This window comes from Nerophis ophidion, linkage group LG02 (genome assembly GCF_033978795.1).
Source record: "Nerophis ophidion isolate RoL-2023_Sa linkage group LG02, RoL_Noph_v1.0, whole genome shotgun sequence".
NCBI classification, from domain to species: Eukaryota; Metazoa; Chordata; class Actinopteri; order Syngnathiformes; family Syngnathidae; genus Nerophis; species Nerophis ophidion.
In genome coordinates, this window is record NC_084612.1 from 72,680,928 (window position 1) to 72,708,427 (window position 27,500).

At 40.4% G+C, this 27,500-nt stretch overlaps 1 protein-coding gene across 1 annotated transcript in view; it reads right to left on the bottom strand.

The window, feature by feature from the left end:
- Positions 1-27,500, bottom strand: part of erbb3a (erb-b2 receptor tyrosine kinase 3a) — a 69,620-nt gene that overhangs the window by 39,630 nt on the left and 2,490 nt on the right. The window contains exons 2-4 of the mRNA XM_061890097.1: positions 4,010-4,161; positions 894-1,080; positions 459-584 (exon numbers count right to left, since the gene is read on the bottom strand). Coding sequence (XP_061746081.1) covers positions 459-584; positions 894-1,080; positions 4,010-4,161 — 465 coding nt within the window. The remainder of the gene's footprint in view (positions 1-458; positions 585-893; positions 1,081-4,009; positions 4,162-27,500) is intronic.

Here is a 27,500-nt window from a genome sequence, read left to right on the forward strand (position 1 = left end):
GCTTCATTAAAAAAAATAATAATAATAGAAACTAGTTGCATAATTTGATAGTTAACATAGTTTATGATGTTTAGACGGTATTTTCACATACTTTTCGGATTGTAATCACAGTTGGGTTTAATGGATACAATGAAACACAATTAAGCAACTTGTCAACTTCTACCTCAAGGAGCAGATTTAAAAATTATAGAAGAAATGTACTGCATTCAATAAATGGCAATGTAAAACGTATTTTAAAAAAAATGTATTTAGTAAAATATTGTGAGTGCTTTCTTTGATTTACCAAAATATCTTTACTGTGCATTTTTCCCATTTTTCCATTATCATACTTAAGCTCTGTCCCACTTTTTCCCCAGCCTACTGCAAAATGAATGATGTCTTTTTTTAAATTCTGCACACCACCCAAACCCTCCGCAAATGATCGCACTTCTCCCGTCTTTTCCCGTCTTCTCACTCACTCTCGGCCCCGTTGTGGTTTATGTCGATGGGCACCGTGCCGTCCTTCACGATGTCCAGCCAGGTGACCTGTGGGGCGTGGCTCAGGTATTTATTCTGGATGATCTTGACTCCTCCCTCCAGGATCTCTGTGGTGGGCAGACATTGCACGTGTGAACGCGGTGGTAAGTGACAAGCGGGAGCATGCTCAGCACCCATCATACCAGTCTCAGACACTATTGTTTTTTTTTATATGCTCGCGTTTCAGCGGCGGTTGAGAGGATTACATCGCCGTGACTTCACCTGCCGCGTGCTCAGGTATGCTGCAGGCGTGGCGGGAGAGCAGCGTGGGAGCTCCCAACGAGCTCCCGCTTATCTGCACGGCCGCCCACGCTTTCCCCACACACGCCGAGACGCACGCGGCAGGTGGGGTGAGACCGCATGGCTGCTCCGTGTACCTGTGAGGTGCGTCAGGCCCAACTCCTGCAGGCCGTGCTGGCCCTCGTTCTGGTAGTTGATCATCACGGCCAAGGCGTAGCGGTCCTCGTACAGCGTGGTGCCCCTGATGACGCGCAGGTGGTCCAGCGGCAGGCGGCTGAACTCGTTGAGGGCCACCAGGATGTAGCCTGTCACCTCCCTGATTGACTGTTAATTGGCAACATACGGTATCTCATTAAAAAAGTAAACAACACCCAGCCTACACAACGGTAGTTGCGAAAAACACCACGACGGGGTATGTGTAAGTAAACGTTGAATGAAATGTGCTTTAAAGTGATCATAGCACAGCATTTACTTATATGACCCAATCCAAACAACCTTCCTTAGTCATGGCGCGGAAAAAAAAAATGCAACCGACATCACAGGTCAACACACGAGTTCACACGTAACACGACCTGCTCACCTAGAACCGAACCTAGTAGTGAAGTGAAGTGAATTATATTTATATAGCGCTTTTCTCAAGTCACTCAAAGCGCTTTACATAGTGACACCCAATATCTAAGTTACATTTAAACCAGTGTGGGTGGCACTGGAAGCAGGTGGGTAAAGTGTCTTGCCCAAGGACACAGCGGCAGTAACTAGGATGGCACAAGCGGGAATCGAACCTGCAACCCTCAGGTTGCTGGCACGGCCACTCTACCAACCGAGCTATGCCGCCCCAATAGTAGCCTATTGCCTAGCATGTTTACCTTTTCTCAATGACTTGACGAAAATAGAAGAAATGGTGTGCTTAGATGTGAACTGGTTGGCCGGCTTTGCACAAGCAAACACGCTGCAGGACTGATTGTATCGCACATGATATCACACACAAGTAAATATGCTAGAGGACTGCTTGTATTGCACATGATATCACACATAAGCAAAAACTCTGCAGGACTGATTGTATCGCACATGACATCACCGACGTCCCACTGGGTGTGAGTTTTTCCTTGCCCTTATGTGGGCTCTGTACCAAGGATGCTGTTGTGGTTTGTGCAGCCCTTTGAGACACTTGTGATTTAGGGCTATATAAATAAACATTGATTGATTGATACACAAGTAAACCAGCTGCGGGACTGCTTGTATCGCACATGACACCATACACAAGTGAAGCAGCTGCAAGACTGCTTGTATCGCACATGATATCACATACAAGTAAATATGCCGCGGGACTGCTTGTATCGCACATTACAGCGCACAAGTAAACATCCTGCATGACTGCTTGTATCGCACATGACATCATGCACAAGTAAACCAGCTGCAGGACTGCTTGTATCGCACATGACATCACACACAAGTAAATATGCAGCGGGACCCCTTGTATCACATGATATTACACACAAGCAAAAACTCTGCAGGACTGCTTGTGTCGCACATGATATCACACACAAGTAAACATGCTGCAGGAGTGCTTGTATTGCAAATTATATCACACACAAGTAAACACGCTCTAAGACTGCTTGTATCGCACATGACATCACACACAAGTAAATATTCTGCAAGACTGTTTGTATTGCACAGGATATCACACATAAGTAAACCCGCTGCAGGACTGCTTGTATCGCACATGACACCATACACAAGTAAACCAGCTGCAGGACCGCTTATATCACACATGATATCCCACACAAGTAAACCAGCTGCAGGACCGCTTGTATCACACATGATATCCCACACAAGTAAATATGTTGCAGGACTGCTTGTATTGCACATGATATCACACACAAGTAAATATTCTGCAAGACTGCTTGTATTGCACAGGATATCACACATAAGTAATCCAGCTGCAGGACTGCTTGTATCGCACATGACACCATACACAAGTAAACCAGTTGCAGGACCGCTTGTATCGCACATGATATCCCACACAAGTAAATACGCTGCGGGACTGCTTGTGTCGCACATGATATCACACACAAGCAAAAACTCTGCAGTACTGCTTGTGTCGCACATGATATCACACACAAGCAAAAACTCTGCAGTACTGCTTGTGTCGCACATGATATCACACACAAGCAAAAACTCTGCAGTACTGCTTGTGTCGCACATGATATCGCACACAAGCAAAAACTCTGCAGTACTGCTTGTGTCGCACATGATATCACACACAAGCAAAAACTCTGCAGTACTGCTTGTGTCGCACATGATATCCCACACAAGTAAATACGCTGCGGGACTGCTTGTGTCGCACATGATATCACACACAAGCAAAAACTCTGCAGTACTGCTTGTGTCGCACATGATATCGCACACAAGCAAAAACTCTGCAGTACTGCTTGTGTCGCACATGATATCACACACAAGCAAAAACTCTGCAGTAGTGCTTGTGTCGCACATGATATCACACGCTGCAGGACTGCTTGTATTGCACATGATAGCACACACAAGTAAAGACGTAGCAGGACTGCTTGTATCGCACGTTATATCACACACAAGTCAATTTTCTGCAAGACCGCTTGTATCACACACGGTATTACACACAGGTAAAAAGTCTGCAGAACTGCTTGTATCCCACATGATATCATACACAAGTAAGTTGCTCGTATTGCACATGATATCACACATAAGTAAACACGTAGCAGGACTGCTTGTGTCGCACATGATATCACACACAAGTAAGTTGCTCGTATTGCACATGATATCACACATAAGTAAACACGTAGCAGGACTGCTTGTGTCGCACATGATATCACACACAAATAAGTTGCTCGTATTGCACATGATATCACACATAAGTAAACACGTAGCAGGACTGCTTGTATCGCACATGATATCGCACAAGTAAACATGCTGCATGACTGCTTTTATCGTACATGACGCCACACACAAGTAAAAACCAGCTGCAGGACTGCTTGTATCGCACATCATTGTATTCCGTTTATATTTACATCCAACACAATTTCCCAACTCATATGGAAACAGGATTTGTTCAAATAATTGCTATTGCGACATCCAGTGGACAAATTTAAAACAGCAGTTTATTTCATTCAAAAATTTCAGGTTCATTTTTATACTTAGCGAACTCATGAAAGCCGTTCGCGGGCCGTACTTGAGACACCTTGGCTCTAACGAATGTTACAGGTGTTGAGAAGTTCACCTGCAGGAAGGAGAAGTCTCTGATGTGCTCCATGTTGGTGATCTCAAGGTTCCCCATGACAATCTCGCAGCCGGTGTACCTCTCCCTCGCCAGGTTGTACTGGTCGCTGGAGTTGCCCGTCGTGCTCAAACCATTCTGAGTGCCGCTGCAAACTGAAACAGAAAGAACAAAAAAAAAAAGAGTTTTTTTCGTCCGTTTGCAACGTGACAAAGGTCAAGCAGTCCTCCCCACAAACAAGAACTGTATTGTTGGCTGCCCTTTCTCAGGCCACGGCATGAATATTCACCAGAGCGGGGGTGAGCAAAACCTTCTCCACCGAGGGCCACGACAACCAAAAAATGAGAAATGCCCTGAGATCTCTTTAAAGACGCTGAGATCATTATCCATGCGTTTGTTACGTCTCGTCTCGATTACTGTAACGTATTATTTTCCGGGCGCAGGATTAGGTCTCTGCTTTTTGCAGATGATGTGGTCCTGATGGCTTCATCTGACCGGGATCTTCAGCTCTCGCTGGATCGGTTCGCAGCCGAGTGTGAAGCGACCGGAATGAGAATCAGCACCTCCAAGTCCGAGTCCTTGGTTCTCTCCCGGAAAAGGGTGGAGTGCCATCTCCGGGTTGGGGAGGAGACCCTGCCCCAAGTGGAGGAGTTCAAGTACCTAGGAGTCTTGTTCACGAGTGAGGGAAGAGTGGATCGTGAGATCGACAGGCGGATCGGTGCGGCGTCTTCAGTATTGCGGACGTTGTACCGATCTGTTGTGGTGAAGAAGGAGCTGAGCCGGAAGGAAAAGCTCTCAATTTACCGGTCGATCTACGTTCCCATTCTCACCTATGGTCATGAGCTTTGGGTCATGACCGAAAGGATAAGATCACGGGTACAAGCGGCCGAAATGAGTTTGGGTCTCTCCCTTAGAGATAGGGTGAGAAGCTCTGTCATCCGGGAGGGACTCAAAGTAAAGCCGCTGCTCCTTCACATGGAGAGGAGCCAGATGAGGTGGTTCGGGCATCTGGTCAGGATGCCACCCGAACGCCTCCCTAGGGAGGTGTTTAGGGCACGTCCAACCGGTAGGAGGCCACGGGGAAGACCCAGGACACGTTGGGAAGACTATGTCTCCCGGCTGGCCTGGGAACGCCTCGGGATCCCCCGGGAAGAGCTAGACGAAGTGGCTGGGGAGAGGGAAGTCTGGGTTTCCCTGCTTAGGCTGTTGCCCCCGCGACCCGACCTCGGATAAGCGGAAGATGATGGATGGATGGATGGATTATTTTCCGGTCTCCCCATGTCTAGCATTAAAAGATTACAGTTGGTACAAAATGCGGCTGCTAGACTTTTGACAAGAACAAGAAAGTTTGATCACATTACGCCTGTACTGGCTCACCTGCACTGGCTTCCTGTGCACTTAAGATGTGACTTTAAGGTTTTACTACTTACGTATAAAATACTACACGGTCTAGCTCCATCCTATCTTGCCGATTGTATTGTACCATATGTCCCGGCAAGAAATCTGCCTTCAAAAGACTCCGGCTTATTAGTGATTCCTAGAGCCCAAAAAAAGTATGCGGGCTATAGAGCGTTTTCCGTTCAGGCTCCAGTACTCTGGAATGCCCTCCCGGTAACAGTTCGAGATGCTACCTCAGTAGAAGCATTTAAGTCTCACCTTAAAACTCATCTGTATACTCTAGCCTTTAAATAGACCTCCTTTTTAGACCAGTTGATATGCCGTTTCTTTTCTTTCTCCTATGTCCCCCCCTCCCTTGTGGAGGGGGTCCGGTCCGATGACCATGGATGAAGTACTGGCTGTTCAGAGTCGAGACCAAGGATGGACCGCTCGTCGGGACCCAGGATGGACCGCTCGCCTGTGTATCGATTGGGGACATCTCTACGCTGCTGATACGCCTCCGCTTGGGATGGTTTCCTGTGGACGGGACTCTCGCTGCTGTCTTGGATCCGCTTTGAACTGAACTCTCGCGGCTGTGTTGGAGCCACTATGGATTGAACTTTCACAGTATCATGTTAGACCCGCTCGACATCCATTGCTTTCGGTCCCCTAGAGGGGGGGGGGTGCCCACATCTGAGGTCCTCTCCAAGGTTTCTCATAGTCAGCATTGTCACTGGCGTCCCACTGGATGTGAATTCTCCCTGCCCACTGGGTGTGAGTTTTCCTTGCCCTTTTGTGGGTTCTTCCGAGGATGTTGTAGTCGTAATGATTTGTGCAGTCCTTTGAGACATTTGTGATTTGGGGCTATATAAATAAACATTGATTGATTGATTGATTGATCTCTTTCATATTATTCACCTTATTTTGCCACTAAAACCAAAGAAACCCAGGTCAAAAGAGGCTGAGGAACTGAATGTGTTTCAAGAACAAAAAAAACCCCATCCCAGCTTATTGATGATGTAAATATTATTAGTATGAACTCCATCCATCCATCCGTTTTCTACCGCTTATTCCCTTTTTGGGGTCGCGGGGGGCGCTGGCGCCTATCTCAGCTACAGTCGGGCGGGGTACACCCTGGACAAGTCGCCACCTCATCGCAGGGCCAACACAGATAGACAGACAACATTCACACTCACATTCACACACTTTAGTGTTGCCAATCAACCTATCCCCAGGTGCATGTCTTTGGAAGTGGGAGGAAGCCGGAGTACCCGGAGGGAACCCACGCATTCACGGGGAGAACATGCAAACTCCACACAGAAAGATCCCGAGCCTGGATTTGAACCCAGGACTGCAAGACTTTCGTATTGTGAGGCAGACGCACTAACCCCTCCGGCACCGTGAAGCCTAGTATGAACTCATGACATTTTATTGTTTTCCAAAACCAACCAAAAAAGCACAATGCGAGTTAAAAATGACTCGTCTGCTACAATTTGTCAGGCTTGCCACTGACAGTTTGTTTGTCTTTTAGTTTTTCCTCTGTGTGTTTAGTATTTCCTGTTTTTAGTTCCTGTCAGTGCTCTTATTTCGTCTGTTTCCTATTTGTTTTCCCTGTGCGCTGATTGGCACCTGGCCACACCTGGTGTCAATCAGCCCGCTCCTATTTGTACATACTTTTGTCCTCCAGTCAGTGCTGGATTATTGATTTGTCGATGTCACGTATTGCATGTCGCTTCTGTATTGTCTCGCCTGTCGTGTCGAGTCGTTGCAGTGTAGCGATAAGCTATAATTCGTTAGATGTTTGTAGCCTACTGTTTTTTTTTCCCTGCTTCCCATTTTGTCTTTTTACAACACATAACGACTTCTGTTCCCTGTTTTGTTTATGCTAGCCTCCATGCTAAGCCTTTTGTTTTTGCTAACTTCCATGCTAAGCTAAGCTCGTTTTGTTTGTGATCCGCCTTGTGAGCGCTTTTTGTTGTACCCCTTTTGTTTGTTCTTGTTTAGTTTTAATTAAATCATGTTTTCTTATTCAATGCCGGCCTCCATCTCTGCATCTTGGGGTTCACTACCAACTAACTTTGACACAATTGTGAAAGCCCCGCGTTTTAGCAATTAAGAACCATTGATGAGTAGAGGAACACAACACAAATGTGCTGTCACGTTATTTAATAGATTAATAATACACTTCTTACATTTGTTTACATCTACAATTTTAATAGTAAAAACACATTCACTTTGGGACCTTGCGGCTAAATCCTTTTAAGTATTTTTTTTTATTAAAAAAATATGCCATTCATTTTATATTATTAAATTATTAATTGAGGGATTCAGGTAGACCAGCAAATATTTCAGCCACAACAGCCAGGAAAATTGTTTGAGATGAAAAGACCAATTCCACAAATAACTTCAGCTGAAATACAAGACACTCTAAAAAATGTTGGTGTGGCTGTTTCAAGATTCACATTAAGGAGGCACTTGAAGAAAAATGGGCTGCATGGCCAAGTCGCCAGAAGAAAGCCATTTCTGCGCAAATGTCACAAAGTATCCCGCTTACATTACGCCAAACAGCACAGATGACAAGCCTCAAAACTTTTGTAACAAAGTCATTTGGAGTGATGAGACCAAAATTTAACTTTTTGGCCACTCGACCATGCAGCCCATTTTTCTTCAAGTGCCTCCTTCTTGTGCAGTTTGAAATAGCCACACCACAAATTTTCAGAGAGTCCTGTATTTCGGCTTTGTGGATTTTTCTTTGCATCTCAAACAATTTTCCTGACAGTTGTGTCTGAAATCTTTGCTGGTCTACCTGACCGTGGTTTGGTTTCAACGGAATCCCTCATTTCCACTTCTTGATCAGCGTTTGCAAACTGCTTATTAGCATTATCAATTCCTTGGATATCTTTTTATGCCCCCTTCCTGTTTTATGCAGATCCTTTGACAATTAGTTTGCCTTCCTGTGACTCAGAATCCAGAAACTTCTGTGCAACACTGGATGAAAGATGTGATGGTCTGTCTGAAAGCCCTGAAACTCACTGACCTTTTATACACACACACTAATTACAAACTAACAGGTCACAGGTGAGGATTGGAACCTTGATTAGCCATTCAAACCTGTTTTTGTCAACTTTTGTGCGTGTTATCACATCAAAGTCACTGGAGTATGTAAACTTTTGATCACGGTCATTTGGGTACTTGCTTTTGTCATTTTGATTTACAAAGAGTAAACACAGTTGTCTGCCAATTAATAGCTTCACACAACCATTAAACATGAGTGTAAGAAGGGTTTTTGTGTTATCATTTATATTCTCTGAAGAATGGCCCAAAAAATCACAAATTCCCCCAGGGTAAGTAAACTTATGAGCAAAACTGTATATATATATATATATATATATATTAGTGTGTGAATGTGAGTGTGAATGTTGTCTGTCTATCTGTGTTGGCCCTGCGATGAGGTGGCGACTTGTCCAGGGTGTACCCCGCCTTCTGCCCGATTGTAGCTGAGATAGGCGCCAGCGCCCCCCGCGACCCCGAAAGGGAATAAGCGGTAGAAAATGGATGGATGGATATATATATATATATATATATATATATATATATATATATATATATATATATATATATATATATATATATATTTATATGGAACTGAATTTTGGTAACTGACTTTTTGTGTTTGAATTTTGTGAACTTATTTTTTACATCCAAATAGGCTTACAATTGTATATATATATATATATATATATATATATATATATATATATATGTATAAGTTTCCTGTTTGTAGATGGCGACTTGTCCAGCGTGTACCCCGCCTTCTGCCCGATTGTAGCTGAGATAGGCGCCAGCGCCCCCCGCGACCCCGAAAGGGAATAAGCGGTAGAAAATGGATGGATGGATATATATATATACAATTGTAAGCCTAATTGGATGTAAAAAATAAGTTCACAAAATTCAAACACAAAAAGTCAGTTACCAAAATTCAGTTCCAAGAAAAACAAAAACAAATTATCGTCCGTAGGTTATGTGATGTCACTTCCTGTGACATATTATGTCCTGTGACATAATATTTACATATTACCCTTTAGTCGACTAAATCTACTGTAGTTTTCGTCGACTATAATCTTATGATATTTCGTCAACTAAAACTAGACTAGAAATAAAACAATTTCAATAACTAAATTATGACTAAAACTAAATTACATTTTAGTCAAAAGACTAAATAAACATATATATATATATATATATATCAATCAATCAATCAATCAATCAATGTTTATTTATATAGCCCCAAATCACAAATGTCTCAAAGGACTGCACAAATCATTACGACTACAACATCCTCGGAAGAACCCACAAAAGGGCAAGGAAAACTCACACCCAGTGGGCAGGGAGAATTCACATTCAGTGGGACGCCAGCGACAATGCTGACTATGAGAAACCTTGGAGAGGACCTCAGATGTGGGCAACCCCCCCCCTCTAGGGGACCGAAAGCAATGGATGTCGAGCGGGTCCAACATGATACTGTGAAAGTTCAATCCATAGTGGCTCCAAGACAGCAGCGAGAGTCCCGTCCACAGGAAACCATCTGAAGCGGATCAGCAGCGTAGAGATGTCCCCAACCGATACAGGCGAGCGGTCCATCCTGGGTCCCGACGAGCGGTCCATCCTGGGTCTCGACTCTGGACAGTCAGTACTTCATCCATGGTCATCGGACCGGACCCCCTCCACAAGGGAGGGGGGGACATAGGAGAAAGAAAAGAAGCGGCAGATCAACTGGTCTAAAAAGGAGGTCTATTTAAAGGCTAGAGTATACAAATGAGTTTTAAGATGAGACTTAAATGCTTCTACTGAGGTAGCATCTCGAACTGTTACCGGGAGGGCATTCCAGAGTACCGGAGCCCGAACGGAAAACGCTCTATAGCCCGCAGACTTTCTTTGAGCTCTAGGAATCACTAATAAGCCGGAGTCTTTTGAACGCAGATCTCTTGCCGGGACATACGGTACAATACAATCGGCAAGATAGGCGTTTATATATATATATAAACACAGGCGTTTATATAGGCGTTTATATATATATATAAACACACACACATACATACATACATACATATATACACACACAAATACAGTATATACATAATACACATACATTATACAGTATATAAATACATATATATGTGTATATATGTATATATATATATGTATATATACATACATACATATATGTATATATATACAAAAATATATATATATATACATATATATATATATATATATATATATATATATATATATATATAAATATATATATATATACAGACTCTTACATACATACATATATATACACATCTATTAAAATACACATACACATGCAGTATGTACATAAAAATACACATACATTATACAGTATATAAATACATATTTATGTATATATATATATATATATATATATATATATATATGTATATATATATATATATACACATACATATATATACACATACATATACAGTATATACACATACATACATACATACATATACAGTATATACATAAAAATACACATACATTATACAGTATATAAATACATATATATGTGTATATATGTATATGTATATATTTATATACATACATACATATATGTATATATATATATACAAATATATACATATATACACACATATATATATATACACACACACACACCTATATACAGATATATATATGTATATATATATATATATACACATGTATTAAAATACACATACACATGCAGTATATACATAAAAATACACATACATTATACAGTATATAAATACATATATATATATATATATATATATATATATGTACATATATATATATTACATACATACATACATACATACATACACACATACAAACACTACATACATACATATATGTTTTATTAAATGTTTAGATTACTAGAAGTTACTAGAATATTAATATAATATTTAATTTTTATATATTTTGAAAAACAATTAAATTATTTAAACCCATATTAAGGTGTTTGATAATATTTCTTTCTCTGTCCCTGTTAAAATAAGAACTGCCATAAAAGTTACGTACAATATCTCTTTAAGGAGGTTCAATGACAAAAAAGAGTATACTAAAATTGGTGATATCTCAAGCATGGACCACCTCTAACTTTACTAACAGTTTTAAATTATTCACAGCACTTCACTGTGTTTTTTATCATATTTTTTCCTCTCAAATTTTTTTTTTTAAATGTATCACAAGCGCTACAGAAAAAGAAAAAAAAGCATGTCCAAAATGATCAACGGACTTTGCTGAGTCATTTGTTGATGCACCCTGGGCAGCAATTACAGCCTTGACGTGTGTTTTAAAAATGACAATCGTGACGAGGAGGTACAATAAAGTGTGCGTCATAGTGCCGATGTATTTTTCGGGGAAAAAGCAGCACAAAGAAGGGATGTGTTGTGACAAGGAACGCATGTGTCTGCTGGGGTCGTAGGTCAAATATTGCTTGTGTGCCCTCGCCATCACCAGCAGGCTGCTTTGCTAGTCAAATGTCAGCCACACTGACGACACGCAAGGAAGACACGCTCACTCTCAGTCCGTGTGTTCAGTTCCATCTGGAAGTTTACGTTTCATGCACTTTTGTTAAAAAATAAAATACAAATAAAATAAAAAAAATTTAAGTCAAAAAGCACAAAATATGCAGTATTTTCCTGCAAAACATGTTTACAGTGGAATATTTGATGTAAAGCAGGGGTCACCAACCTTTTTGAAACCAAAAGCTACCTTTTGGGTACTGATTAATGCGAAGGGCTACCAGTTTGATACACACTTAAATAAATTGCCAGAAATAGCCAATTTGCTCAATTTAGCTTTAATAAATAAATCTATATGTATATAAATAAATGGGTATTTCTGTCTATCATTCCGTCCTACATTTTTTTTCCTTTTACGGAAGGTTTTTCGTAGAGAATAAATGATGAAAAAAACACTTAATTGAACGGTTCAAAAGAGGAGAAAACACGAAAAAAATTAAAATAAAATTTTGAAACATAGTTTATCTTCAATTTCGACTCTTTAAAATTCAAAATTCAACCGAAAAAAAATGAAGAGAAAAACTAGCTAATTTGAATCTTTTTGAAAAAATTAAAAAAATAATTTATGGAACATCATTTGTAATTTTTCCTGATTAAGATTAATTTTAGAATTTTGATGACATGTTTTAAATAGGTTAAAATCCAATCTGCACTTTGTTAGAATATATAACAAATTGGACCAAATTATATTTCTAACAAAGACAAATCATTATTTCTTCTAGATTTTCCAGAACAAAAATTTTAAAAGAAATTCAAAAGACTTGAAATAAGATTTAAATTTGATTCTACAGATTTTTTTGATTTGCCAGAATATTTTTTTTTAATTTTAATCATAATAAGTTTGAAGAAATATTTCACAAATATTCTTCGTCGAAAAAACAGAAGCTAAAATGAAGAATTAAATTAAAATGTATTTATTATTCCTTATAATAAAAAAAAATAAATTACTTGAACATTGATTTAAATTGTCAGGAAAGAAGAGGAAGGAATTTAAAAGGTAAAAAGTTATATGTGTTTATATATCCTAGAATCATTTTTAAGGTTGTATTTTTTTTTCTAAAATTGTCTTTTTGAAAGTTATAAGAAGCAAAGTAAAAAAATAAATTAATTTATTTAAACACGTGAAGACCGAGTCTTTAAAATATTTTCTTGGATTTTCAAATTTTATTTGAGTTTTGTCTCTCTTAGAATGAAAAATGTCGAGCAAAGAGAGACCAGCTTGCTAGTAAATAAATACAATATTAAAAATAGAGGCAGCTCACTGGTAAGTGCTGCTATTTGAGCTATTTTTAGAACAGGCCAGCGGGCGACTCATCTGGTCCTTACACAATTTATATACGGGACGGCGTGGCGCAGTGGGATAGTGGCCGTGCGCAACCCGAGGGGCCCTGGTTCAAATCCCACCTAGTACCAACCTCGTCACGTCCGTTGTGTCCTGAGCAAGACACTTCACCCTTGCTCCTGATGGGTGCTGGTTGGCGCCTTGCATGGCAGCTCCCTCCATCAGTGTGTGAATGGGTAAATGTGGAAGTAGTGTCAAAGCGCTTTGAGTACCTTGAAGGTAGAAAAGCGCTATACAAGTACAACCCAGTTATTTATATATATATATATATATATATAAATTATGTACGACTTATATATATATATATATATATATATATTTACATATATATATATATATATATATTTGCTTTTTTCTTTTTATTTGTTTTTTTTACCTTTAAATAGGTCAATTTTCCTAACAACATTGATTTTGATTCTTTTTTTTCTTTAACAAAGACAGTTAAAAACCAATCATATATATATATATATATATATATATATATATATATATATATATATATATATATATATATATATTTGCTTTTTTTATTTAATTTTTTTTTAACTTTTAAATAGGTAAATTATTTATGACAACATTGATTTTGATTCTTTTTTTTTTTTTCTTTAACAAAGACAGTTAAAAACAAATCTCACTAAATTCTTTGGGGATCCAAAAGGGTCCCACTCATAAAAGTGTTAAAAATAAGTCAATTAGTTCATAACGACAATGATATTGATTCATTATTATTTATTAAAAAAAATTCAAAAAAAAATCCCAGTAAAATTATTGGGGATCTAAAAGGGCTTTTCTCATAAAAGTATTAAAGATAAGTCATACATTAAAAAAAAAAAAGAAAAAACTTTACTTTATTTACTTAAATTGCTATATCAACTTCAGATCCATTTGTCGATTATACCTTGCTGTTTTTTTAATGGTTTATTTTGTTTGTTTGTACTTTTTTTTTGTTGGATATACTGCAGGAGTGCCAAAGAAAGTTGCAGCACTTTGATAAAGAACGTGAGAAGCACTATTGAAATCAGGAAAGAACTGGTTGCAAAGTACCAAGTGGCGTGTATGTCTTCAATAAATATTTTAAATATATCCGTTTAGGTCTACCATAAACCGAATAATAAGACTTAGATGAACCAAAGTACCAGAAGGGGTTTGCATCTTTCTGTCAAGGTCCAATCAACACTAATATATCACACCAGTGGCTCTAAAGGTAGCACAAGCCCCCCCCCCCCCAAGGTATATAAATGTCTAATTGAACAACACAAACACAGTCCATCAGGTTCAAGATAGAACTTAGTAGAACAAGACGGGCATAAACAGGCTAATAATTATGATGGTTAGAATGAGTATTATTAACCCTGCAGCCCACAGAGTGTTTAAAAGAACTCTTAAGTACACTGACAAAGTGGGGACCAACATTTGAGGAGCTATTAAAAATCTTAAGAGGAATTTGTGTGTGTGTTTAGGTGTGTGTGTGTGTGTTTAGGTGTGTGTTTAGGTGTGTGTTTGTGCGTGTGTGTGTACGTGTGTGTGGGCAACGGACGTGCCTTGCCTCGCCATAAACTTTTGATAAGAGCGTATTTATGGTTGTTTCTAAGAGTACTTCATATTGTTTTTTTGTGGCAGGCCACGAAATCCTATGCTAAAAGTCAAATGTTATTTTGATTGTCATATGTCTTTTAATAGTGTGTTAGAAGTGGGTTGTCCTTTTTATTTGTAACATCATATTTTTTATATTTGTTTATATTATATATTTTGTTTTCCTATGTTCATTTATTATTAATATGTCTGCTTTATCTTTTTATTTATTTTTGGACATATATTTTTTTCCGACTAAGTTTAGATATGTTTATACATATTTTTTTATCTACATAGAGAGCTATTTTTTTATCTATATATTGAGAGATACATTTGTATTACATATATATACATATATAACACCTATATACGTATAGAGACATATATACATACATATATATACTGTATATATATATATATATATATATATATATATATACACACACAAACATATATACTGTATATACATATAAATACATACACAGAGGTGGGTAGAGTAGCCAGAAATTGTACTCAAGTAAGAGTACTGTTACTTTAGAGATTTATTACTCAGGTAAAAGTAAGGAGTAGTCATCCAAATATTTACTTGAGTAAAAGTAAAAAGTATGTTGTGAAAAAACTACTCAAGTACTGAGTAACTGATGAGTAACCTGTTTGTTTAATGATGCCGGCCACAAATAATGCACAAAAACATAAAAATAGCAATGAGCAAATTCATAGCCAGGAATATATCTTAAGCAACTAAGACAATAGTATATAGTAAATAATAATACATTAAAATGAAAAAAATTAAGGCAAATTGAGCCACAATAGGCTCAGTAGGCATTCATCGATTGATTGATTGATTGATTGATTGATTGATTGATTGATTGATTGATTGATTGATTGATTGAAACTTGTATTAGTAGATTGCAAAGTACAGTACATATTCTGTACAATTGACCACTAAATGGTAACACCCCAATAAGTTTTTCAACATCAACCAATTACTTAATAAATGACCAAGTCGAGGTGATCTACCTCATACATACACATCATATATATATATATATATATATATATATATACAGTATATAATTTACAGTTATTTATTTTGCCGTTTTTGTTGACATGTTAAAGGTGTTTTAATGAATATACATGCATGTTTAACATATAGATTCCTATCTTTCATGAAGACAAGAATATAAGTTGGTGTATTACCTGATTCTAATGACTTGTATTGATTGGAATCAGACCGTATAGTGCTGATAATGTCCACTTTTTCAAATGGAGGAGAAAAAAGTTCCTCTTTTCTGTCTAATACCACATGAAAGTCGTTGGTTTTTGGCATCTTATTTGTCCAGCTTCCATATTCGTTTTTATACACTTTACAAGAAATACATTGGCGGCAAACTCAGTACCTTGCTAGCTTGTTTGCTCCGGCTTTCGGAGACTCTTATTTTGTTAGCGCAGGCGCGATGGAGCGGCGCTTTTATTGTGAAGACAGGAACTGTGCGATCAGTCTTTAGGCTTTTGACGGGAAGTACGGTTGAAATAAAAAGTGTCTTTTTTCCTTTACACTATTGATTGATTGGTTGAAACTTGGTTGAAACCTGGTTTTGTTTGATTGGTCCAACGTCACCAGTGACTGCATTTGACTGCATGCGTGGTTCCTACTTTGAATGCGTATCTGACAAAATCAAAACAAACAAAGCGTGCATTAACAGATCGATAAAAAAAAGTAGCGAGTAACGAGCTGATTGTAGATGAATGGAGCGGAGTAAAAGTAGCGTTTCTTCTCTATAAATATATTCAAGTAAAAGTAAAAGTATGTTGCATAAAAACTACTCTTAGAAGTACAATTTATCCCAAAATTTACTCAAGTAGATGTAACGGAGTAAATGTAGCGCGTTACTACCCACCTCTGTACATACATACATACATACATATATAAATACATAGATACCCACATACATTTACATATATACTTAGATACATGTAAATACATAAATACATATATATAGACATACATACATACACACATATTATATACACATACACACACAAATATATAATATGTACACACACTCATTATATATTTATGTATATATACATACACATATATATATATATATATATATATATATATATATTTATATATATATACATACACATACACATTTAAATACAAACACATATATATATATATATTATATATGTATATATGCATACACATACACATACATAGATATACATAAACATATATATGTATATATATTATATATGTACACACGTACATACATATATATATATACATATACATATGTATGTATATATGTATATGTATATATATACATTAGATATATATGTATACATATATATGTATATATGTATGTATATATATGCATATATATATATATGTATATATATGTATGTATGTATATCTATACATACATACACATACATATAGACACATATATACATACATAATTATACATACATATATATATATACTGTATATATATGCATACATACACATATATATACACACATATACACACATATGTACATACATATATATATATTTACAGAATTATACATACATATATATATATACACACACATATATATGTAAATACATACATATATATATATATATATATATATATATATATATATATATATGTGTGTGTATTTACACATACACATATAAATTGTTGTAATTCAAATAAATAAATAAATACAGATTGTGGAGGTGCAACAATTGTGCCGCCCCACAGTTTGCACACACCGTTTAGGGCGTGGACGGGCGTAGATCAGGCCCTGGGCGAGGAATGCGGTGAAGAGTACAGTGGTTGAGCACGTTGGATGAGCGCTATACGCAAACAATGCACAGGCCGCAGCTGGGGGAGGCCGAAGAACGCCAACAGGCCGTCAAAGGACGACTTTCAGCGCTGGCAGATGGGCGGCGGTCGAGGGGAAAAAAAAAAAAAGCAAAAAGGAACGGGGCGGAGGGATTAGAGTCAACATGCGCGCTGATAAACAATGGCTTCCTTTTGGAAAGGCAGCAAAATGTTACACAGTGTCTGCACTGATACAACATTGCACTCCGATATCACGTGTTAGCTGCATTCTGCAAACAGGAGTGAGTGCTCTGACAAGAACCAGGCGGCAGTTCACTCAGTTTATTTAAAAAAAAATGTGTGGTTTGTTTGTTTGACCTTGAATGGATGAAATAAAAACTAATAATGGATGAAATGAAATAGCTGGCACACAGCAGTTAGCTCATGTTGCAACACAACATCCTGCCAAAAGTCCACTCTTATGCAAAATTATTGTTTTTTTTTACCTGGTGGACTCTGTTCTCTTGGGTCAATGTAAACAATAAATATTAACTATTAATTCCAAATATAACAAGTACTTTAATAGCTGATACACCATTGTGGAGAGGCGGAGCTGGTGAACGAGCAGCGGGGAGGGGCGCGCTGTAGCCCGGCCCAAGATGGCGGCGAAGAGGCGGACACGATGACCGAGCGGAGAGGCGGGATCAGGTGCGTGGCTCACACACCGGGACTCAATTGACTTATCTCCTCCCAGTGTATAAAAGGGGTGAAGGAGGAGAGATCGAGGCAGAAGGAGTAGGAGAACCCGCAGCAGTACCCGACGAGCTAGAGCTACAGAGAGCGAGCCGAAGACAGCGACGACGGGGGCGGTTGAAAGCGACAGAGGAGCGAGCAGTGGAGACGGAGCTGAAAAGCGACCCGACCGCAGACAAGCTTGTGATTTGAAAAATGAACAAGAGTCCAACCTGCTCAGCAATGTCTTTCCTTGATGGTCCTGAGAACCCGCACGACGACGGCAGGAGTCCATCACAACCATATTGCCAAATGTACTTGATGCGAATCAGGTGTCCTAATCACCTGGCCCGGCCACAGGTGTATAAAACCAAGCACTTAGGGATGGATGCTGTTTGTGAAAGAATGGGCCGCTTTCAGTGATTTCCAGCGTGATTTCATAGGTTTTCACAATTGACTTATCTCCTCACAGTGTATAAAAGTGGTGAAGGAGGAGAGATCGAGGCAGAAGGAGTAGGAGAACCCGCAGCAGTACCCGACGAGCGAGAGCTACAGAGAGCGAGCCGAAGAGAGCGACGACGGGGGCGGCTGAAAGCGACCGAGGATCGAGCAGTGGAGCCGGAGCTGAAAAGCGACCCGACCGCAGACAAGCGACCCGAACGCAGACAAGCTTGTGATTTGAAAAATGAACAAGAGTCCAACCTGTTCAGTAATGTCCTTCCTTGATGGTCCTGGTAACCCGCACAACGACGGCAGGAGTCCATCACAACCATATTGCCAAAATTACTTGATGCGAATCAGGTGTCCTAATCACCTGGCCCGGCCACAGGTGTATAAAACCAAGCACTTGGGCATGGAGGCTGTTTCAACAAACATTTGTGAAAGAATGGGCCGCTTTCAGTGATTTCCAGCGTGATTTCATAGGTTTTCACAATTGACTTATCTCCTCACAGTGTATAAAAGTGGTGAAGGAGGAGAGATCGAAGCAGAAGGAGTAGGAGAACCCGCTGCAGTACCCGACGAGCGAGAGCTACAGAGAGCGAGCCGAAGACAGCGACGATGAAGGCGGCTGAAAACGACCCAGGAGCGAGCAGTGGGGACGGAGCTGAAAAGCGAGCCGACCGCCGACAAGTTTGTGATTTGAAAAATGAACAAGAGTCCAACCTGCTCAGCAATGTCCTTCCTTGATGGTCCTGGGAACCCGCACGACGACGGTAGGAGTCCATCACAACCATATTGCCAAAAGTACTTGATGCGAATCAGGTGTCCTAATCACCTGGCCCGGCCGCAGGTGTATAAAACCAAGCACTTAGGCATGGAGACTGTTTCAACAAACATTTGTGAAAGAATGGGCCGCTTTCAGTGATTTCCAGCGTGATTTCGTAGGTTTTCACCTGTGCAACAAATCCAGTAGTGAAATTTCCTCGCTCCTAAATATTCCAAAGTCAATTATAAGAAAATTTGAGAGTTTGGGAACAACAGCAACTCAGCCACCAAGTGACAGAGAGGGGTCAACGGGTGCTGAAGTGAATAGTGCAAAGACTTTCTGCACAATCAGTTGCTACAGAGCTCCAAACTTCATGTGACCTTCCAATTAGCCCACGAACAGTACGCAGAGAGCTTCATGGAATGGGTTTCTATGGCCGGGCAGCTGCAACTAAGCCATACATCACTGAGTCCAATGCAAAGCGTGGGATGCAAGGATGTAAAGCACGTCCCTGGACTCTAGAGCAGTCACTTTTCCATCTTGCAAAATGATGGACGAGTCTGGAATTGGAGGATGCCAGGAGAACGCTACATTTCGGACTGCATTGTGCCGAGTGTGAAATTTGGTGGAGGAGGAATTATGGTGTGGGGTTGTTTTTCAGGATTCGGGCTTGGGCTTGGAACTTTGAATGCTCCAGGATGCCAAAACATTTTGGACAATTCCATGCTCCCAACCTTGTGGGAACAGTTTGGAGCGGGCCCCCTTCCTCTTCCAACATGACTGTGCACCAGTGCACAAAGCAAGGTCCATAAAGACATGGATGACAGAGTCTGGTGTGGATGAACTTGACTGGCCTGCACAGAGTTCTGACCTGAACCTTTGGGATGAATTAGAACGGAGAGTGAGAGCCAGGCCTTCTCCACCAACATCAGTGTGTGACCTCACCGATGCGCTTTTGGAAGAATGGTGGAAAATTCCTATAAAACACACTCTGCAACCTTGTGGACAGCCCTCCTAGAAGAGTTGAAGCTGTAATAGCTGCAAAAGGTGGACCCACATCATATTGAATCCTATGGGTTAGGAATGGTATAGCTCGGTTGGTAGAGCGGCCGTGCAAGCAACTTGAGGGTTGCAGGTTCGATCCCCGCTTCCGCCATCCTAGTCACTGCCGTTGTGTCCTTGGGCAAGACACTTTACCCACCTGCTCCCAGTGCCACCCACACTGGTTTAAATGTAAAAAATAGATATTGGGTTTCACTATGTATAGCGCTTTGAGTCATTAGAGAAAAAGCGCTATATGAATATAATTCACTTCGAATATAATTCACTTCACTTCAAGTTCATTTGTGAGTGTCAGAGGAGGTCAGGTCCTATTGTGAGTTCGTTGGATTTTTTTCCTGTGTTTGGTTTTACTTCCTGTCTGGCGCTCTTATTTTGGTTGCACTTCCTGTCTTATTTGCGTTACCCTTGACACCTGTCGTAGAAAAACAGGTGCTGCTCTCCGTTGTGTTTCTGATTATTTAGGTTGAAACCTGTTTGAGTTATTTTGTCACTGCCTGGCCTTCACCTAAGTGTCACCAGTGCATCCCTCTGCTGCACTCGTCTCGTGTTTTGTCCAACATTTGAATACTTTTTTGCCTGCAGGCCGTCTCCTGCTGCACTGGGATCACCACCACCACAATGTCCCGGCAACAGACTGAAAGCCACTACTAGCGACCACGCAGTCTGATAGTTTATATATCAATGATTAAATATTAACATTGCAACACATGCCAATACAGCCGCTTTAGTTTACTTAATTGCAATTTTAAATTTCCCGCAAAGAATCGTCGCGGAATGATGACGCGTGCGTGTGACGTCACCGGTGGTAGAGGACATGTTCTTCCAGCACCGCTCACGGCTAAAAGTAGTCTGTTTTTAGCGCATAATTACACAGTATTCTGGACTATTGTGTTGCTGAATCTTTTGCAATTTGTTCAATTAATAATGGAGACATCAAAGAAGAAAGTTGCAGGTGGAAATCAGTGTATTGCGGCCGGCTGTAGCAACACAAACACAGCCGGTGTTTCCTTGTTTGTTGTGAAGCTTTAATATGGAGCAAAGCGGTCAATCCCTCCATCCATCCATCCACTTCCCCTTATCCGAGGTCTGGTCGCGGGGGAAAAAGCCTAAGCAGGGAAACCCAGACTTCCTTCTCCCCAGCCACTTCGTCTAGCTCTTCCCGGGGGATCCCGAGGCGTTCCCAGGCCAGCCGGGAGACATAGTCTTCCCAACGTGTCCTGGGTCTTCACCGTGGCCTCCTACCGGTTGGACGTGCCCTAAACACCTCCCTAGGGAGGCGTTTAGGGCAGATGCCCGAACCACCTCATCTGGCTCCTCTCGATGTGAAGGAGCAGCGGCTTTACTTTGAGTTCCTCCCGGATGGCAGAGCTTCTCACCCTATCTCTAAGGGAGAGACCCGCCACACGGCGGAGGAAACTCATTTCGGCCGCTTGTACCCATGATCTTATCCTTTCGGTCATGACCCAAAGCTCATGACCATAGGTGAGGATGGGAAAGTAGATCGACCGGTAAATTGAGAGCTTTGCCTTCCGGCTCAGCTCCTTCTTCACCACAACGGATCAATACAACGTCCGCATTACTGTAGACGCCGCAGCGGTCAAGCGAACATGGTTCTTGACCACGTGTCAAAATGCAGGTTTCGGTGAGAACATTGTGGTAATAAGTCGGCCTTTACCGTAAACATGATCGGAGCTTGTGTCCTCCTGCAGCTGTCAAAGAGGCAGCTGCGACTTTCTTGGCTCCTCCGTGTCTTCCCTCAGAGACACTGGCGGTCACCACACCCCTCCGACTTTCAGGTATGACTATATAATCTCACTAAAACACTAGTAACAAAATAAACAGATAAGGTATTTTCCGGGCTTCACGGTGGCAGAGGGGTTAGTACGTCTGCCTCACAATACGAAGGTCCTGCAATCCTGGGTTCAATCCTAGGCTCGGGATCTTTCTGTGTGGAGTTTGCATGTTCTCCCCGTGAATGCGTGGGTTCCCTCCGGGTACTCCGGCTTCCTCCCACTTCCAAAGACATGCACCTGGGGATAGGTTGATTGGCAACACTAAATGGTCCTTAGTGTGTGAATGTGAGTGTGAATGTTGTCTGTCTATCTGTGTTGGCCCTGCGATGAGGTGGCAACTTGTCCAGGGTGTACCCCGCCTTCTGCCCGATTGTAGCTGAGATAGGCGCCAGCGTCTCCCGTGACCCTCAAAAGGGAATAAGCTGTAGAAAATGGAAGATATTTTCCAGAATTATCCTATTAATGTGTCTAATAACATCTGAATCGCTCCCATTGCCCTGACTTTTTTGTTTCTTCTAGTCCGGGGGTCGGGAACCTTTTTGGCTGAGAGAGCCATGAAAGCCAAATATTTTAAAATGTATTTTCGTGAGAGCCATATAATATTTTTTAACACAGAATACAATTAAATGCGTGCATTTTTAAGTAAGACCAACATTTTTAGAGGATAATAAGCCTCTTATTCTTTTTAACAACGTTGTAATTGAAGCAGTACATCTCGGATGGTAGAGCGGCCGTGCCAGCAACTTGAGGGTTCCGGGTTCAACCCCCGCTTCCGCCATCCGAGTCACTGCCGTTGTGTCCTTGGGCAAGACACTTTACCCACCTGCTCCTAGTGCCACCCACACTTAGATATTGGGTTTCACAATGTAAAGCGCTTTGAGTCACTAGAGAAAAAGCGCTATATAAAGATAATTCACTTATTCTAAAGCTAACCAATAATAAATATAATACTTCTTACCATTAATGCGACTTCTTGAACATGGTTGGATTAAAATGCATGTGAATGTCATATCTTTTGAACGTTATTTTAAACACTGTGATTACCAGCGGAGTTATTCATTACTTACCATGTTAAGCCATGTATGCTCAGATTTATCTGAGAGCCAGATGCAGTCATCAAAAGAGCCAACTCTGGCTCAAGAGCCATAGGTTCCTTACCCCTGTTCTAGTCCTTCACTCTCACTTTCCTCATCCACGAATCTTTCATCCTCGCTCAAATTAATGGGGAAATTGTCGCTTTCTCGGTCCGAATCGCTCTAGCTGCTGGTGGCCATGATTGTAAACAATGTTCAGATGTGAGGAGCTCCACAACCCGTGACGTCACGCGCACATCGCCTGCTACTTCCAGTACAGGCAAGGCTTTTTTATTAGCGACCAAAAGTTGCAAACTTTATCGTGGATGTTCTCTACTAAATCTTTTCAGCAAAAATATGGCAATATCGCGAAATGATCAAGTATGACACATAGAATGGACCTGTTATCCTCGTTTGAATAAGAAAATCTCATTTCAGTGGGCCTTTGAAGTGACTTGACTCAGGTGAACACAGGCAAACAAAAAACAGGAAGTGCAGGCAAAAAATAAGAGCGCAACGCCAGAAAAAAAACAGGAAAATGTCAACAAACTGAAAATAAGACATGACCAACTGTGACAAATCATGAGAGCTAATAAATAATATTGCAGTGCTGAATAGTGCATATAGCAAATAACTAATATAATTTTAAATGTAGTGTATTTCAAGTGCTGCTGCTATTATGGAATCATCTTCAAACCATATAAAACCACAAATGATGGCGATAATCTGCGCTGAATGCTGGTCTGTTGTGTCATGTCCACTGCAGAGGAAAAAAGGGGAACACTTCTAATAATTCTTCAACAACAAAGAAAAAACTATTGCTCTTTTATATTATATAACGATTGCTTGATAGGACTGGTTCTGTCATAATAAGAACCAGTCCTATCTAGCAATCCGTGATACGGTGACAAGTTGTGTACTTTTAGCGTGAACCCTCCAGTCTGCACAAGTGCGAGTCAACACAACAACACAACAAAGCGAGGATCGGGCTTTGTGCGTCGTCGTCGTCGTCGTCAGCAAGATTCCACTTTTGAAGGAAGAATGGAGGAAGTAGGAGGCGATAAACAGCTTAAGAGCGCCAGACAATGAGCCGGTAAACAGAAACTCGGCACGACCTTGCTCACCTGCCCGCGCGCGCACGTACGCACACACACGGGCCGAAGGCAGGTGCTGGCTCATGGGCAAAAAATGTGCGAGAAAAAAAACAAACGACGACGGGCGGGACTTCCGCGAATCAAATGGCGGTCGAGCGGATGACTGGGCTGCACATGCTTTGCTTTGGACGAATCACCGCTGTTGTAAACATGATGTCAACGATCCATTTTTAATCGGAAACTAACATCACGTTCGTCCTAGAGATCAATTTGAAAGACTCAAAATGATCCAAAAGTCAAGCCCACAAAAAAAAAACACATTTGTCATTCAAAATAAATACTTGGAACAACTTAGATTTAGAGACTTAGACTTCTTCTTCATTGTCATTCAAATTTGAACTTTACTGTACAGATTACAACAAATTTTTGTTGCATTAGCTCATGGTAGTGCAGGATAAAAACTCCAAATCAGACCGGAAATAGTCCACTGAATTAAAGAAGTTGCAGTAAAACAGCAGAATAGAAGCTGTCGTTTAATTGAAGTGATTTCCCATTTTGTAAGTTATTAATAATAGCTGCAACCTGGTGCAAAATAAGTAACCAGAATCGCTCCAAAGGAGACTGGAAATAGTACACAAAGTCAAAAGAATTACAGTCAAAGGGCAGAATAGAAAGCGACATTTAAATTGTAGGGTCTCCTTTCTTGCTAGTAAATAATATCAACGCCAACCTGGTGCAAAATAAGTAACCAGAACCACTTCAAAGGAGACTGGAAATAGTACACAAAGTCAAAAGAATTACAGTCCAAGGGGCTGAATAGAAAGCGACATTTAAATTGTGGGATCTCCTTTCTTGCTAGTAAATAATATCAACGTCAACCTGGTGCAAAATAAGTAACCAGAACCACTCCAAAGGAGACTGGAAATAGTACACAAAGTCAAAAGAATTACAGTCAAAGAGCAGAATAGAAAATCACATTTGAATTATGGGATCTCCTTTCTTGCTAGTAAATAATATCAACGTCAACCTTGAGCAAAAAAGCTAACCAGAACAACTCTAAAGGAGACTGGAAGTGGTACACCAAGTCAAAAGATTTACAGTCAAAGAGCAGAATAGAAAGTGACAATTAAATTATGAGATTTCCTTTGTTGCTAATAAATATTATTAGTGTCAAGCTTGTGCAAAAAAAGTAACCAGAACCACTCCAAAGGAGACTGCAAATAGTACACAAAGTCAAAAGAATTACAGTCAAAGAGCAGAATAAATGCGTCATTTAAATTATGGGATCTCCTTTCTTGCCAGTAAATAATATCAACGTCAACCTTGAGCAAAAAAGGTAAACAGAACAACTCTAAAGGAGACTAGAAGTAGTACACCAAGTCAAAAGATTTACAGTTGAAGAGCAGAATAGAAAGTGACATTTAAATTATGGGATCTCCTTTCTTGCTAGTAAATATTATCAACGTCAACCTTGAGCAAAATAAGTAATCAGGATAATTCTAAAGGAGACTTGAAATAGTACACAAAGTCAAAAGAATTACAGTCAAAGAGCAGAATAGATGTGTCATTTAAATTATGGGACCTCCTTTCTTGCTAGTAAATATTATCAGTGTCAACCTTGTGCAAAAAAAGTAACCCGAACCACTCCAAAGGAGGCTGGAAATAGTACACAAAGTCAAAAGAATTACTGTCAAAGAGCAGAATAGAACTGTCATTTATTAAAGTGATCTCCCATTTTGCAAGTTATTAATAACAGCTGCAACATTGAGCAAAAATAAGGAACCAGAACTACTCTAAGTAAGACTAAAAATAGTACATGAAGTCAATACTGTGCCTTAATAAGCGGAACAGAATGTGACATTTAATTCATCAGTAAATAATAACAATGGCAAGCTTATGCAAAATAAGTTATGAAAACCACTCTACAGGAGACAGGAAATAGTACACCAAGTCAAAAGAATTACAGTCGATGTGCAAAATAACAACTGACATTTAAATTATGGGATCTCCTTTCTTGCTTGTAATATTATCAACGTCAACCTTGTGCAAAACAAGTAACCACAGCAACTCTAAAGTAGACACACAGGTGGACACACAGGTAGACACACTGGAGACAGACAGGTGACACACAGGTGGACACACAGGTAGACACACAGATGGACACACTTGACACACTGGAGACAGACAGGTGGACACACAGGTGGACACACTGGAGACACACAGGTGGACACACAGGTAGACACACAGGTGACACAGGTGGACACAGTTGACACACTGGAGACACACAGGTGACACACTGGAGACACACAGGTGACACACAGGTGACACACAGGTGACACACAGGAGACACAGAAGTGACACACAGGTGACACACAGGTGGACACAGTTGACACACTGGAGACACACAGGAGACACACAGGAGACACACAGGTGACACACAGGAGACACACAGGAGACACACAGGTGACACACAGGAGACACACAAGTGACACACAGGTGACACACAGTTGGACACAGTTGACAAACTGGAGACACACAGGTGACACACAGGTGGACACACAGGTGGACACAGTTGACACACTGGAGACACACAGGTGACACACAGGTGGACACACAGGCAGACACACAGGTGACACACTTGAGACACACAAGTGGACACACAGGTGGACACACAGGAGACACACAAGTGACACACAGGTGACACACAGGTGGACACACAGGTGGACACAGTTGACACACTGTAGACACACAAGTGGACACACAGGTGGACACACTGGAGACACACAGGTGGACACACAGGTAGACACACGGGTGACACACAGGT